The sequence below is a fragment of the Triturus cristatus genome, chromosome 4_1 (genome assembly GCF_964204655.1).
Source record: "Triturus cristatus chromosome 4_1, aTriCri1.1, whole genome shotgun sequence".
Lineage (NCBI taxonomy): Eukaryota > Metazoa > Chordata > Amphibia > Caudata > Salamandridae > Triturus > Triturus cristatus.
In genome coordinates, this window is record NC_140585.1 from 494,833,506 (window position 1) to 494,849,007 (window position 15,502).

General features: G+C 45.3%; 1 protein-coding gene across 3 annotated transcripts in view; it reads left to right on the top strand.

The window, feature by feature from the left end:
• Window positions 1-15,502, top strand: part of PYROXD1 (pyridine nucleotide-disulphide oxidoreductase domain 1) — a 231,172-nt gene that overhangs the window by 95,062 nt on the left and 120,608 nt on the right. For all 3 annotated transcript variants that reach the window (XM_085652720.1, XM_085652719.1, XM_085652718.1), the window contains exon 8: window positions 3,648-3,786. In XM_085652720.1, coding sequence (XP_085508846.1) covers window positions 3,648-3,786 — 139 coding nt within the window. The remainder of the gene's footprint in view (window positions 1-3,647; window positions 3,787-15,502) is intronic.

Here is a 15,502-nt window from a genome sequence, read left to right on the forward strand (position 1 = left end):
CTGTTAAGGTAAAACACAGGATTACCAAGGGGCTTAATGTCCTGTTTTTCTGGCGGACTGACGATGGTAGTGCCTGCCTTGCTGCAGGTGCTAATAATTGCTTTCATATAGGTGGTACATGATTAATGCATGTATTTAAGATATCTGGGGAGGCAGACGTACGAGCTGGGTGTCCCTAAAATTTTATTTTTTGTGAACTCGCTTTATAGAAAGTCTGTCCTAATATTGGCTGGAACGAAGGGCAATGCTGAGCTGCTTTTCATTCTTGGTTGTGGTCAGTGGTTGCAGCAGGTGCCTGGCTCATTCATTCAGTTTTTTGTCTACTTACCTGGCTAAGTTTTACTTTCAAAATATTATCAAAATTATAAAATACGTACTTTTGGCCTAAATCTCTGTGTTTAAGAAAGAGAATTAGACTGCTGTTAAGTATCAAGACAGTCTCTATAGAAGACGGTCTCCTTTGTTTGATTATCCAGGTTACAGTCTATGATCTGCTTCCTGTGTGAAGTGCGGAAATAGATTTTTAAGAGCAGGCATTGATCACCTAGACACTATCCTGTTTCTGTCCTGCATCGTGCTGAAGTGTGCCCAGAATTCTATCTCATATGTATAACGTTTATTTCGGAAAATGGATTCCTCAAAACTTACAGACAATAGGACAATCATTTAAGGACAGAGTTTCGAGATTGTGAAGACCATTTAAAATCACTTAAACTCTGTCATAAAAAGCATTTAAAAAAAATATATAAAACAATTCTCGTAACACAGCAAGGAGTAACCAACACATTCATGTGCAAGAGAAGCAGCCAGTGCTAGAAACCAATTTCTACAGATCTAAAATGTAAGACTTTTAGCTTTCCTTACAAGCCCAGCCATGAATAAAAACTTACTTGGAGTAAAAACAGTGTAGATGGATGTATTTCCCTTCAAGATACTCATTTCCTCCAGGTATCTCCGAAAGCTGTATTGCTTGCACAGTGGGCGTATCCATTTCCCTCTAGGCTTTGCATATGCTGGACAGGAAAATAGCACATGGTGTATAATTTAATGTGCAGATAGCGGACATAAGGTACATACAGGTGAATAAACAGCGCTCCTATTAGAGATCCATAGTGCTGTGAATGACCGCAGTTCCAATGTGTCAAAACGAAATTTAAAATATAAGGTTTTTGCTAATTGCTGAAGCTGGAGGTCAAGAAAAGATTCATAAGAGGAACGATCCTTAGTAGACAAGAATTGATCTGTCAGCCTACCAAGAGAGGAACTACAAAAAAGACTGGTGTGGATATACTCCCAATAACGTTTTAGGTCGCGCTTGGGCAGTGCATGCGCTGCTCTGCGAGGCATGCTGTATTAGAGTATGCACTTGAAGCCCCGCCCACTCTGCGCCCATATTTTTCATTGGCTTGTGTCTTTCTCCTTTGTAACTGCTGGCTTCTAATTTGGTATTCGGCTTCTTAGCCCCTCCTTAGTAGCGCCTTTAACTGTGGGCGTAGTGCTCCGCTCCGCCTGCGGAGTGTGCGTAGTGGTGCCTACTTCGCGGTCCGCGAAGTAGGCGTAGCAGGCAGGCTACGCACATGCCACAGCGGAGCGGATTTGCCCGCCACCCGCCTCCCTCCCGCCCTCTTTTAAATGCCCTTACAATCTATAAAAGCATGTTAAAAGTAATTAAAATTACTTACCTGAGCTGCGGGCACCTGCGCCTACGCATTTGTGAGGAAGAAGTCGGCGATAGAGCAGGAAGAGGGAGCCCCGGGACGCCACAGCTCAGGTAAGTCATTTTAATTACTTTTAACATGCTTTTATAGATTGTAAGGGTATTTAAAAGAGGGCGGGAGGGAGGCGGGCGGCTCGTAGTGGGGCTACGCGGAGTGTGCGTAGATTTGCCCCCACTCCGTGATGCTCCGCATAGCCCCACTACGCCCAGGGTTAACCGCCTTTTCTTCATTTGTAACCTCCCATGAGGACTGGCCCTTTTACTTTGGTTGTTACACCGTCTGTGTTATTTACTCTGTAAGCACTATTTTCTTTAATGGGTTTTGCCCTACTGCAGACACGATGTGCTTTCCTTATATTCAGCGCGCCATGCACGCTTTCACTTTCCAAGCAGCCAGGATAATGGCGGGCACTTGTTAGCAATGCCATAGGTCTCGCATTTAGGAGAGTTTGAGCTATTGACATTGCAAATGCGACACCTATAGCTTTCCAAATATTTTTTTGGTGGGTTGTTTCCAAGCACCCCATGTCGTGCTTGCTCTTAATAGAGGGCACGCCCCTTTCTTTAGACACGGCTCGTCTAAAGAAAGTGGTTTGGCCTCTTTTAAGTGCAAGTGCAGCATGGGGCCCTTGGAAACAAACAATATTTGCAATTCAATAGGTTTTGCATTTGTGAGAATTTAAGCTATCGACATTTACTGTGCGAATCGCTCAAAATCTCTCAAATGAGAGACCTATTGCATTGCAAATGCTTGTTTTAGCTGCAGTTTGGAAGTAGCCACCAGCGAGGCAGGTTCTGCTCAGAAGGATCAGAGGTCTCGTCTTTCAAACCATTGGCTGGCCTGTTTGAGCCACAGGAAGGTGAGACCTTTGGTGAGGGCTGGTAGTTCCTCGACTGCCGTCCGATACAGCCTCAAGTCTTCAGTGGTCCGAATCCTCACCCAGTATAGATGGGGCCTCAGTCTAGCTGAGTTAGCATCATAAAAGATCGGTAATAGGGGAGTGCTCGAGGGGAGGTGGGGTAGTGAGCAAACAAACTTGTTTTCGCTTATGGTAAGAGCCTCTAGGTTAACGTATCCCCAAATTTCTGCCCAGTACCAGGCAGCCGATTGGGCCTTCAGTTTGTAAAGTTCATGTGCCGGGAGTAAGACTCTCGAAGCAGCTCCCTGGAACCTCCTATAAATCGCTGAGACTTGATGTTGAGACACATCAGAATTTTATCTGTGCCCCTTAACTTTTAGTGTGAGACCTTCATTCTAAATTGTGAGGTAAATCCGGATTCAGAGTCTTCTGTGCGCAGATTGCTGTAGGTGTAACTGGAAGGAATTTGTTCTGGAAGGAGAGTGTCTCGAGGGGGAAAATATGCGGAAATGAGGCGCAGTAACACTGACGATTCCTCGTGTTATGCCTCATTCTGTCCTCTAAAATCTGGAATCAGGGTTAATATTGTCCCAGTGAAAGATTACAAAGGATGGAATTGAAACTTCTCCAGACTTTATTTCGACAATGTAATTCTGACTATCATAGGACAAGGTTCTTTAGCACCTTTACAAATCCATGGAATGGGCGTTGGGATTCCGCGTTGCATTCTGTTACCATTTGTCAGCACCATTTTCCCAAGTGCATGTAACCTGCAAAGGCTAAATAATTGCGTCCTTTCTTTTCTTTGCTCTAGATGTATTTGTGCACTGGTGAGGGGGACATTTGAGTGCATGGAAACTAGGCAAGAGGCTTCAGCACTAAAATTGTTTCAGCCCTAGGTCTCCCATTGAATTCAAGACACACAAACATAATCTGGATGGACACAATATTGTGCTGTGTGAGGCTTGGTAAATCCATTCTAATATTAATGTTCTGTCTCTTAGTATTGTATTCACTTTTATTGCATATTTTGTAATTATTATATAGATACTATTTTTGTTTTGTTTCAGTTCTCTCATCGAGTACACATTGAGCACTCTTGTGAAATAAAGAATGTGTATATTCAGGATGATTTTAAGAAGCTGCAGATGTTATCACTGGAATTTCCAAAACTTCAGCAGGATGACCAAGATGCCAAATCGGATACAAGTAAGCTTAAAAAAAACTTTAAAAACAACTTCTTTAGTTCTCAAATTAAACAACATATTTAAAAAGTGAATTGGTTTGTCCCTGGCTCAATAGGCCGGGCATTTGGGACAAAAATGAAACCCATCCTGCAGGTATGTGTAAAAGAAAGGGAAGAGCTCTGTCCTGCTAGAACAGAGGTTCCCAACCTGGGGTGTCCGCACCTCCAGGGGGTACAAGATGGCATTTCAGGGGCTGACAAAACGGGAAATTATGTACTGTGTGCATAATAGGAATTCGGGGAGACTCTTGTGGGGGTGCGAACATAGATCAAACATTTCCTAGGAGTGCTAGGCATAGAAAAGGTTGGGAACCCGGTAGTACATTTATAAACCTTTGCTGTGTCAGAGAAGACCTGTAGTTAATGTACGACAAATCTGTTCTCCTGTCCATTCAGTAGCAGCAAACTGGCAGAAAGAGTAGTTTTCAAATTAACTATCTATTATTTGTCTAGATCTCACTACATTGGATCAACCGTTTAAATATTACTTTCCCTGCTGAGTCCTCGCTTCGTTTAGAGAGCTAAATTGACCATTGCTTGTAAAGAATAAACGTTTATGGGAGCCTCGTTTGACTGAAGGGAGTGGCATCCGAATAACGCGGCTGTGGACATCTAAACAGAAGGCAGGGCCCCTGGCATCCTGGACTAGCCGCTATCGGGGTAGAGCTCAGAAGCCCTTGGCCGTGGAGTACTGCATCAAAGCCTCCATGGCTTTAGATCATTTAATGGGACGCTTTCGCGGTGCGCTCCTCCTTTTTGCGGCACCAGGGGAAGGTGATGGACCTTGTTCACCACAGGACACCTACCGCTGGTCCCGGGACTCTGCCAAGGTCAGCTAGGAGGCATGAGTAGAGATGAAAGAAAGGGGTCCTATGGGCTGACTGGGCATCTCCCTGCCTGTCGCCAAGCACCTTTGCACAGGTATTCTAAGACTAGAGTATAAGAGAATGCAAGAAGTTCCCGGGTATTATTAGACAGAGGTATTGCATCATTTTATCTGTTTGTCGAATACATGTCTCTTTGGCGCAGGCACCAGGATAGAGGTCGATACAGGCTTCCCTGTCTCCTGAAGCAACCGTAGAACCAAGACGAAATCTCAGGCTCTGCCGAGGATTTTTACACGGTGTGTGCGGTTTGCACATGGAGATAAACATTAACGGCACAAAGTTTTCCATTTATTCTATTGCAGTATTTGCCGTTTTACATACAACTTGGGGCCGGCCATATTATCAAGGACGGAGTAAAAATTTTTACCACTTTTCCGCTAAAGTGGCGATAATGGGCTTGGTAATATGCCCTTGTGAATTCCCATAGAAGCCCATGTTCCGGTGTAAAGCTAAAGCGGCGATAATTTTAACGCCATCCTTGATAATATGGCCCAAAGTCTCTTCTCGGCACGCGGTCTTCTGCTTAACGCCACATTTACACTCCTTTCCTCTGTGAACGGCAGGGGGGCAGTCACTTCTCCAGCCCTGCCAAGTATCACGCATCACGCGTGATACTAACGCATTTCAGTGTGGTGGTCCGCATCACCGCACTGAAATGCCAAGTCACGCATAATAGGCTTAGCGCCTCCTGGGCTGTGAATTCCTAGCGCTACTAATCATGGGCCATTAATGCTGATTGAAACTAAAGCTGAAGTCGGCAGCGCGCAGGGCCGGCAGACTTGGGGACTGGCTGAGAACTGCTACAATGTAACAATAGGATTCAGGCGGCATTCCTGATTGATTACATCATGAGAGTACTGCTGCGCAAGCGGGTAGCTGCAGTTCGTGAAGTTAGGTTGTGGGAGGCTGCAGCCAGTGGCAATGCCAGCATAGCTTGCATGCAGTAAAATTTGTTTAAAACAATGGGAACGATCTCTGCGACCGTACCGAACCCCAACCCCATGGACCGCTTCACTGTGCAGCTGCTGCTGATGAGCTTAAGAGTCATGGCACCGAGGAGCAGGCGAGGCTTCGTAGGTGCTCTTGGACACCTCCTTTCCTCGTGCTTGCTGCCGCTATCACTTGCCATGCTTCGCAGCTCCTGGGGGACGGTCTGGCCAATGGGCCCCTGCTGCCGGCCGCGCTGGATCTCCTGTTACAGTGAGTGCGCACCCGCCTGTCCCCCACGCCTCCCTTATTCGGTGCTGGTTCTCTGCTACAGGGTCAGGCGGCCTTTCTATCTACTTGCAGCCCTTCCCGATATGTCTCCCTGGTGCACGGATCATTCCAGTCGGCCTGACTCCTGTTCTCGCTATGTTCCGAGGCCCCCCTTAATGCCTTTGCTATTACTGCGCGATGCTATTCCACATCTCGATGGGCGCCTGAGACTCGGCCTTCATCTTTATGAGACCTGCTGCCAGCTCTCCCCCCGCCCCTCTAACCCCCCCCCTATGAGAGGGCTGATGTCTTGCTGGCAGTGGCCCGACTGCAGCAACTATAGTACTGGCCCTAGTGGTGGCAGTTGAGAGATTTGGGCGTCCTGGCTGGCTGTGACCTTTGGGGGTCAGCTGGGGAGTTCTCAGAAGTGACGATTTTCTTTTATGTTTGTTTATTCGAGAACTGCATGAAACATGCTAAAGTGGTGAAAGGGGTGACACAAAAATGAAGACCCATACATTATGTTTAGTAGTCACGACTGATCTGGCTTTGCGGTGGCAATGTACCCACCTGCGTTTGCACATTTACTGGCCTTGGTGAGGTGCACTAACCTCATGTCAGCCACTATCACACGCCCGCCGATGTATCTGGCACGCACATTCCAGTGGCCCCATTTATAGACTACAACAGGACTAACAGACACGTGCTCTCAAAGTGCCCACGTGTTATTAGTCTGGGTGATCTCAGATCCTCTTTGGGCCTTCGTGTTTCTAGCTCACGGGCCTATTTGAATCCTGCTGGGACACGGGAGGGCGTAAGCAGCAGTGCAGCGCTATTCAGAGCCCCGGAACTGCCAGGCTTTCATTGGAACAAACACTAACCCATGTCTCTGTAGGATGATGGCACCTGATTGACTTCATTATAAACCCAGTCCTCCTTTTTCAGGGGTTTTGTAGCTATTTCAAGTAGTTTTCAGAGCTTCTTATTGCTCAAATGGGTGTAATTTCTGATATTTTTCTCTTTCCGTGCATTTCATTGCTTGGTTGTACTTGTGAAAAAATGTCACTCATAGGCCTTGAAATATCACTCATAATTACAGTGTAATTATGAAGATGTCACACATAGCAGTCTGAAACCTTGGCAGCTATGCTTCTCCCCACCGATATCTTCTTTTCTTCGGCCCAGCACCTCTTTGCATGTTTTGTGTTATATTCTTTTGTTCGTATATGTTTTACTTCATAAACACTCTTGCCTTAGTCACCATATTTCTCCCGTTCACACCACATTTTTCCAGAAATTCATTCTACCTTCAGCTGCAAAAAAGCTGATCGGGCGTTGCTAAAACGAATCATAAGGAACTGTTATTCGGGATACATTGTAATTACTGTTCGACTTCTTTGGGCCGCCTGAAGTTGAGCACAGTGCGACCCAGGAGAGGTAGTTAGCTTCTTTTGTAGATCTCTGGTGACATCTAGTGGTGTTTTTTTAATGCTTCCGTTGTTTTCTACATTTCCTTACAAGATGCTGAAACCGAAATAAAGCAACAAATGCGAAAAGAAATAAGGCGGAGCAATCCGGTTTTTGGTGCGTTTCATCAGTAAAACATTCTTGCCCTCTGACACTGAGGTAGCCCAAAAGAGCAGCATTTGATCATGGTCATGTATTGTGAGTTTGTGGAGAAAAAGCTGGGGACCCCCTTGCTTCAATTGTGAAGAGATCGCTTGAGAGGACAAATTGATTTATGCCAAAGAGGCTGGTTTATAGGTAGGTCGTCGCAATTTCTGTAAGGGCTGTGCTTGTTATTCTGGAAACATCCTGTGGGTTTTATGAAAAAGGCATTCCAGTTTTCTGTCCTGCCGTTCCCCATAGCTTACCTTTATTTGCGATCTAACTTTAATTTTACTTGCTGAGCTATATAAATGGAGAAATGCAGAAGAAGGAACCATGTTTAAGGTGAATTTGTATTTGGGTTATTTGCTTCTTCACCCATGTGGAACTGTCAAATGGCGCCTTCATTGTCTAGAAGCTTGAGTGTGGGGTGTGGCCTTATATTGTTACACGGAATTCTCAATTCTTTATACACTGAAAACCCTTTACATATATTTGATTTATAAATCACTTCCAAACTGTGTGTGAGCATGTGAAAGTCAGTGCAGTGCTATCTCGTCAAGCATGCTATTTAAACACACATGTTCCATCTAACCTCCTTTGTGAATGCTGCACCTGTTGTCCTGCTCCAGATTCCTCATTTTACATTTTAAATGTTATTTTTATTACTATTATTATAATTAATAATAGCACCAGTACCAACTGCTGTAGACCTGTCAATTGTGAAAATATTCTCACCAATAGTATTATTAATAAAGTAATAATATTTGTTTTTACTATTGCCCGGTAATAGCAAAGTGTTACCTGGCTGCTCACTTCCCTTTTTGGCACTGGCATGCACTTTGTTTTTCAATCTCTAACTTAATTTACTTTCTAAAATGACCGTCCACTATATTTGTGCGGTAAATCATGTAAGACGGCAGCCGTGCATCATGACATACATGTGTGACATGTTGGTATGGGTTTTTTGTGACATCAATCCATTGCAAGATTCCCGGCCATTCATGATATATGCGTTTGTTTGCAAATGTTGTTGAAAAAAGCATGGGAAAAGCCACTAGTTCAGTCTTTTAGAGATGTGACCTAATGACCTTTTCAATGTTTGTTCCCTGTTAAATTCTGTGGCTAGGTTATGTTTGTTACCTGGAAGACTGTTGTATGTTTTTTAAGGTCTACTCGTGTGCTTAGCGAGTTACAGCCTTTTTTAGGTCTCGCCTAGCATTGCAGCGCATGCGTTGCTCGCTCTGCAAGATCTATTGTAATCGAGGCGATTTCAGAAGTGGAGTGGAAGCTCCACCCATGCTTTTTATTGGCGCGCGTCACACTTTATGCTAAACGCTCGCTTTCTATTTGAAGTGAGGCTCATTTGTTCCCTTCCTGTCTCCTTTTCGACTCGCCTATCCGGGTTTGATTTTGCACTCGCGGCGTAACATGGTGGGCTTTTTCTTGTCAATGAGCACTATTTTTTATTACAATGGACACTGATGGGGACAATGGCGGCTGCAGACCTATGCGATCAAAATTGTAAGTTTTTTCTTACTTTAATGAGCGCGGCGTCGCTAGGGACACCGCGCTCATTTCTTTTATTTTTATTTTCAGCGCGGTCCGCTTCGGCTGTGCTTGTTTATTTTTTTGATTATATTTTCGCAACGGGTCTCTGCGAGCGAGCGAGCGGGATTACAGGGCTTTGTGTTCCGCGTCTGACAAGTCCGGTGATCCACTCCACTGTTCTGCTGTGGTGTCGACATTGCCTCTGGTTTCCTCCGCCACTCGGGGGTGCTACCTCTCGCAGGAGGTTGGTTGTTGCAAGTTAGCCAAGAGGAGTTTGGAAAACAGCTACTGAGGAAGTTAACTGTGGGAGAGAAACAGAAGCTGTATATTTTTGGGCGGAGATTTGGTAACCGGTTTCTAAAAAGGATTTTTTTAAGTCCAGGCTCTGGCGAAGTGCGAGGACGCAATAAATGCAAAACTGGATAAAGGTATGCGTTTCTGTAAACTCAAGCTGTGTCACTGAGGGCGCTTGCTGCCGTTATAGCGTATATCATTTCTTGCTTCAGGTATTAGTATTTCTGACTATTTGCATGTTACGCACGGCGTGTCCTGGACATTTTCCCGGAAGTGCCCCCTTCCAAGGGTGTCGTGACCTGGACATGCTTCTGGAGGGGCAGGAAGTCCTTGTGTGCGGCTCCACTGGTCATACTCTGTTTTCGCATGGCTTGCACATGTTGACTGACTGTAGGGGAAGTTTTAGCGCAATAGGACTGTACCATTTGAATAAGGGCGAGCATACCCAAAAAAATGACCCTTTCTTTCTATATTGCGTACTGGTGCATTGTTTGTGATCTCCAGTGGTTGTTATTTAATTATTCATGTTTTTCAAAGCCAAGTGTAGTCGACAGCTCATTTCTAAGACGGTGTGTACCAGATAGTGTCATAAAAATCGCTCGTGTGAGTGGCATCCACACGTTTTTTTATATAAAAGAGATTTGGAAGTAGTTGGTGTCATTGTTTCAAAGGTATTGGTGCCTTAGTAATTTAGAATGTGCCTACATCTTCACGTCCTGCTTTGCACTATAATACCGACTATTGTCAAATAAATACAGTTGTGTCAAGTATTTATTTGTAAATGATTTACACTATCCCTGGGACTTTGCTGGGCCTTCTCTGTGAAAAGCAGGCATTTGTAAATGCCCATTGAACGCCAGGGTATGCATTCAAAATTGTTTTGGTGTGGATTTTGGCACACAGACGGCATTAGCAGAATCACACGGAATGTTTGTACCTCAAGAAACCCAAAAGCCAGACTAGATACTGCCATGGTATATTGTATAGGGCTCAATTCCTTTTCATTCTCACTTGAATCATGGCAAATTTATTAATATTAAGATTCACCGATACCAAAGCTGCCGGAACACAAGCTGTGGAAAGGATGGTCTTATAGGAAGAGGTTGGGCAGCATACAGGCCATTGCCAAATTGCCTAATTGCAACTTCTGCTGCTCTACTTGTCCTTGATGCAGCCCGATATGTTTAAAACTTGTGCTCATTGTTGTGCATGTCTGCGTGGAGTTACTCACTCCTTGCAAAGCTAAATGAACGTATCCCTCCTGTGAAGAAACAAACCATTGCCAGATTTGCATGCCATGAGCATAATTAACCAGCTGCTCTTCAGTGATTGCAATGCTATAGGTCTCGCATTTGCGAGAGTTTAAGCATTGGCATTGTAAATGGCAATACCTTTTATTTATGTTTTAAAAACCAACACGTAAATAAAAGGCATTGTCATTTATAATGCCAACAGCTCAAACTCTCGCAAATGCGAGACCTATTGCATTGCAAATGCTTGTTTGTCTTGTCAGCCCCATGCAGTTCTCCAGAGTTCCCTCTTGTTTGACCCCAAGATTCTGAACGCTCTGTCAGGATTCCATGTCAATTAGGAGCTGGTGCTCCCTCGGTTCTTCCCAAAATCTGTGTGTTCCTCTAGTCAGCTGTTGCATTTCTTCTCCTGGGCTAGATATATATCCCATGCATGTTTATTCTTAAAACTCCAAATTTTTCATTTAATTTTTCTTTGATACTTGATAAGTGGCAAAGCTACAACTTTATTTTCCATTTTATTTCTATACGACCAGATATCTTTTTTAATTGTGACCTAGGACGAGTTTGTGATGCCCCACACCAGTATTTCCATTACTATCTCAGATATCTGATTACAATCTGAATACTTTAAGAATTTCCTTGCATGAGCATGCTGCAAGTTCTAAGGTGTCTTTCACTTCCCTCTGCCTTTTCTACTTATCGTGTTAGTAAATACCATTGAGACTCATTTCTAGCATAAGGTTCAGAGTATCAAAATGATTCTTTCTTAAAATAGGTGTGAATTGCATAGAAAATACCTTATAGGACCCATACCCCCCAGGTGGCTCCCGGCCCACCCCCCTCTGAACCCACAAATCAATACTTGACGACCAGAGCTGTGGGTAAAAGAGGCCATGTTTATTACAAACCATCACACAAACATGACAATATATAATTAATACAATTCCATACGATATGGATTTATTTAATTCAATCTCTAAACGATATTTACATTTAAATTGATCATAAATTCATAATTCATCAGCAAGTCTGACAGAACTCAATTTATATACACAAATAATGTTGTCTATTTCTCCAGCTCTAAGGGGCCTTCTGGCTCGCGTTCCCCAACCAACTGAGAATCACGCAAGGCGCAACCCACCTGTGTCCTTGAGAGGTGAGCCCTTGCCATCGGGTCCTTGTACGCCACCTGAGGGGCCCACCCCTCCACCACCGGGCTGCTCATCGGGGCTCGTAGGGAATAACCAGGGGCGGATGCCCCATGCCCTAGTTTGTAAACTGGCACCCTTGCCCCCAGCCGGTGTCTCCATTCTCTCTGGGGTGAGCTTACCATCTCTCCCACCTCAGTGCTGGCCTAGGGAGTATGCAGGAGGACTCCCCTTAGCAATGTAAAGCAATTTATGTGGCCTCCTTGCTGCCACTCTCCATTCAACTTCCAATACCTTCCCAAGCTCTACCTCTAGGGATGGGTGGGTGGGAGATTCACGGAGTCCCCTGCTCACGGGGCTGGCGCCGTCAGGAAAAGAGGACGAGAACCTGGGCTAATTGCCCTAAATAGGCCCAGCCCTCTCCTCCCCCCCTCGTTGCCTGCCCCGACCGGAAGTGACGTCACGACGTTGCCCCGGAAGTAATTCTTGCTTAGTCACGCCCAATCCCCCGATGAGGAGTCGTGGGGGCGTGGCCAGGTTCACGGGGGACCGTGTCTTAATGGCGCGCTTCCTTATAGTACGCGCTTTTCCTGACACTGTTGAGGCTCTTTCTTCTTCTCAGAGAGATGGACACATTTCACCTTTCACGGTTTGCATCTTCTTGGTCCCTTCTGCATGCTGTGCTTTTCCACACTCATTCTGAGACTGAGAGGCCGTTACTATGTCAGATCCTGTTCACCTTCTTGGTAGTTACTCCTCTTTCAATCCATAGGAAAAGTTGTTCCCAATGTCTAGCATTCCTTCAGCATCCAACTCTGTTGTCACTAACCAGCATGAGGTTTAAAACATTGATTAGGCAATTGTGAAATGTCAGTGTTCAAGGCTTATATAGTATTGTATGTCATCGATGCACACTTCAGAGCATGTGTTGGAGCGAAGGAATACAGCCTTAAAAAGTCACTTGCAAGGGGGCTGGTTCGAGGCAAAAATTTATCTTGCAACACATTTTGTGTGCTAACCTTTCACTCGTGAGACATTTTCTGCTCAAACCAGTGCCCTGGACCATCTAGTGTGCAACATTTCATTCTTGGTTAATTGCAGATATTTTCTTTAATTTGTCTATCATAAAATGGCACAAGTGGCACAAATTACGCAAACGAAATGAAAACTGTTACGTGGGTGTGCTTAGAAGGAGCTGCCGCAGACCTTCCAATTTAGAAAATATTTTCACCATGCGAGGGGAGGCCATAGGGCCTTGGACGGACAGTATCTAGAGAGGGTGAGGGGCTTTGAGCCGTCAACAGTTAAGAGGCGTGGCTTGGAGCCCGTCAGTGCCTGATCAGACCCTCACAAAAAACAATAACAAAGGCCTTTCTGGCTGCTGATGACGTCCTGTCGACGTTACAAAGCCCCTGATGGACATTGTACAGAGCCTCCAGAAATGGGCTGGAAGACTACTCCCAGCTCACCTTGTGTTGCACTATGTGATTTTGGCTCTTCACCGGGAGACCATGCATAGAGAACTGATATCATGTGGCACACAGGGTGGTCCTGTCTGATTTGGTAGATCTGCAGCTGTTATGTGGATTACTGTTATGTGTGACGAGTCCGTGCATTTCTGAGTAGTAAAAAAGTCAGTCATGGATTGCATTGCACTCACTCATCAGGAGGCAGAATGAACACCTTTGGGTGGAGCCAAAGCCCACTCTGTGGCCCTCATTACAAACTGGGTGGGATAGTGTGAGCTTTTTACCACATGTAGTTAGTACTCCTACTCCAGGGTGAGTGATTAACCTAGTGTGGAAATTGCTTCCTATTCCCAGTTTTCAGGAAAATATGGCTTAATATAAAGAATTATTTCTTTAACACAGTGAATACCTCACATTTTGCGATTTTCCATGCCTTTTACCCTATTGAATTGTAGCAGGTTTGACCTGCCAGAGTGTATCAAGGGGAAACTGCGAGGGCGTCAAAATGATCACACATCTCCCAATTCTGATTCCTAATTTAGCACTTAACTTGTAATGGGGTCTGTCAAATGTATTTATTAAAGAATTATTAACAGTAGGTCTTGCTGTTACAGATGGCTGTGCTGTCAAGCTGGAACTAAAAAGAGGAAAACGACATACTGCTGCCTGTCCAGATCTTTGCCATTGTGCAAAGCAGTCCCTTTACAGAGACTTTGACACTAGCTGCTCTCCAGCGCATACCCTGACATGTCGCGAAAAGAGAAAAAGACTTGAAGAAATAAGAAAAACACGGTTCCCACTGGAGCAGAGTCAGGACTAATTTGCATAGAGCTGGTTCCAAACTGAGGATCCATGGTGTGCAAAATTACGATGTATTGAAATGCGGCCACGATTAATTAATTACCAGTGGCTGAGATTAATTCAAGTATTTCATCCGTCTCTTTTTGGTGTACTTTTCCTGCAGATGGCTCGACCAGGAAGGTGCGACCAGGATGGTGCTCTGAAACTTTAACATTAGTAGACTGACAGCCTTTATAATTTTCTGTAGAAACGCAAGAGCGCCCTCTGCAGGTCAATAGACTGGAAGGCAATAGAGCGAACCATTGTGATTTTTTCCCAGGTGAATGAATGCAAGAGATTTTATGTCAGGCTTAAGAGAGTGAAATTTACTTGTTTACTTGTGACTTGGGCACTGTTATTTATTTGCAGTGACATTTTTTTATAATTTTCAAGAAACAGCACATTCTGATATTTCGTACATCATATATAATACACAGATCTCACGTTGCAGCATCTCAGGTGAGATTATTTCATTGAATGTATGACTGGTAGATTGCTCGTTTCAAGGCACAGCTCCGTCTGGTAGCTGCTGCTGCTGACTCCTTGGTCAGGAGTTCGAGGCCCTCCTCCACCCGCAGGCTCATGCCTGCTCCTCATCCCTGGTGGTCTAGTAGTAGAGCGTCACTGCTCTGCTGCTTGCCTGCCATTTTTCTTTCTGCTTTTCTCTCTATATTTTTTCCTGCCACTGTCTTTTGTGCTTTTGCTTCTCTTTCCTTTTGTCCTGTTTTTCCTCTGTCGCCCCTGGGACCCCCGCGGCCTGCCACCCTCTAGTGATCCTTCCCTTGTTTTCCTGCCTCCCAGCTGTCCAGCGCCCACAGAACTACTTAATGGCAGCCACTACACGGTGAAAGTGCAGTCCACTAAACTTTTGGTGGACTTGCACCTTTCACGGCGCAGCCCCGTCTGGTAGCTGCTGCTGTTTCCATTGCTGCTGCTTACTCCTTGGTCAGGAGTTTGAGGCCCTCCTCCACCCGCAGGCTCCTGCCTGTGCCTCATCCCTGGTGGTCTAGTGGTAGGGTGTCACTGCTCTGCTGCTTGACTGCCCTTCTGTCTCTCTCTCTCTCTTTTTATTTTTTCCTGCCTCTATCTTTTGTGCTTTTGCTTTTCTTTTCCTTTTTCCTTTTTTTCCTCCTTCATCGACCCTGCCGCTGCAATACCTTGTGGCCCCGTCCCCCTCCAGTGACCCTTACCACATTTTCCTGCTGACCAACTGTCCAGCCCCTGCAGCACTACTTAATGGCGGCTGCTGTGCGGCCGCGTTGCAGGCGCACCGAAGGCAAGCACATTACGCCCATCCGCACCTGGACTGCACCAAGGACCCTGGTTCTCGGACCTTCCACCACTACGATGCAAGCACCCTCCTCGCCCTCAACTCAGGACGCCACGTCGCCTGTCACCTAGCGTCGCCGAAGGAGACCCATGGACCCTTCAC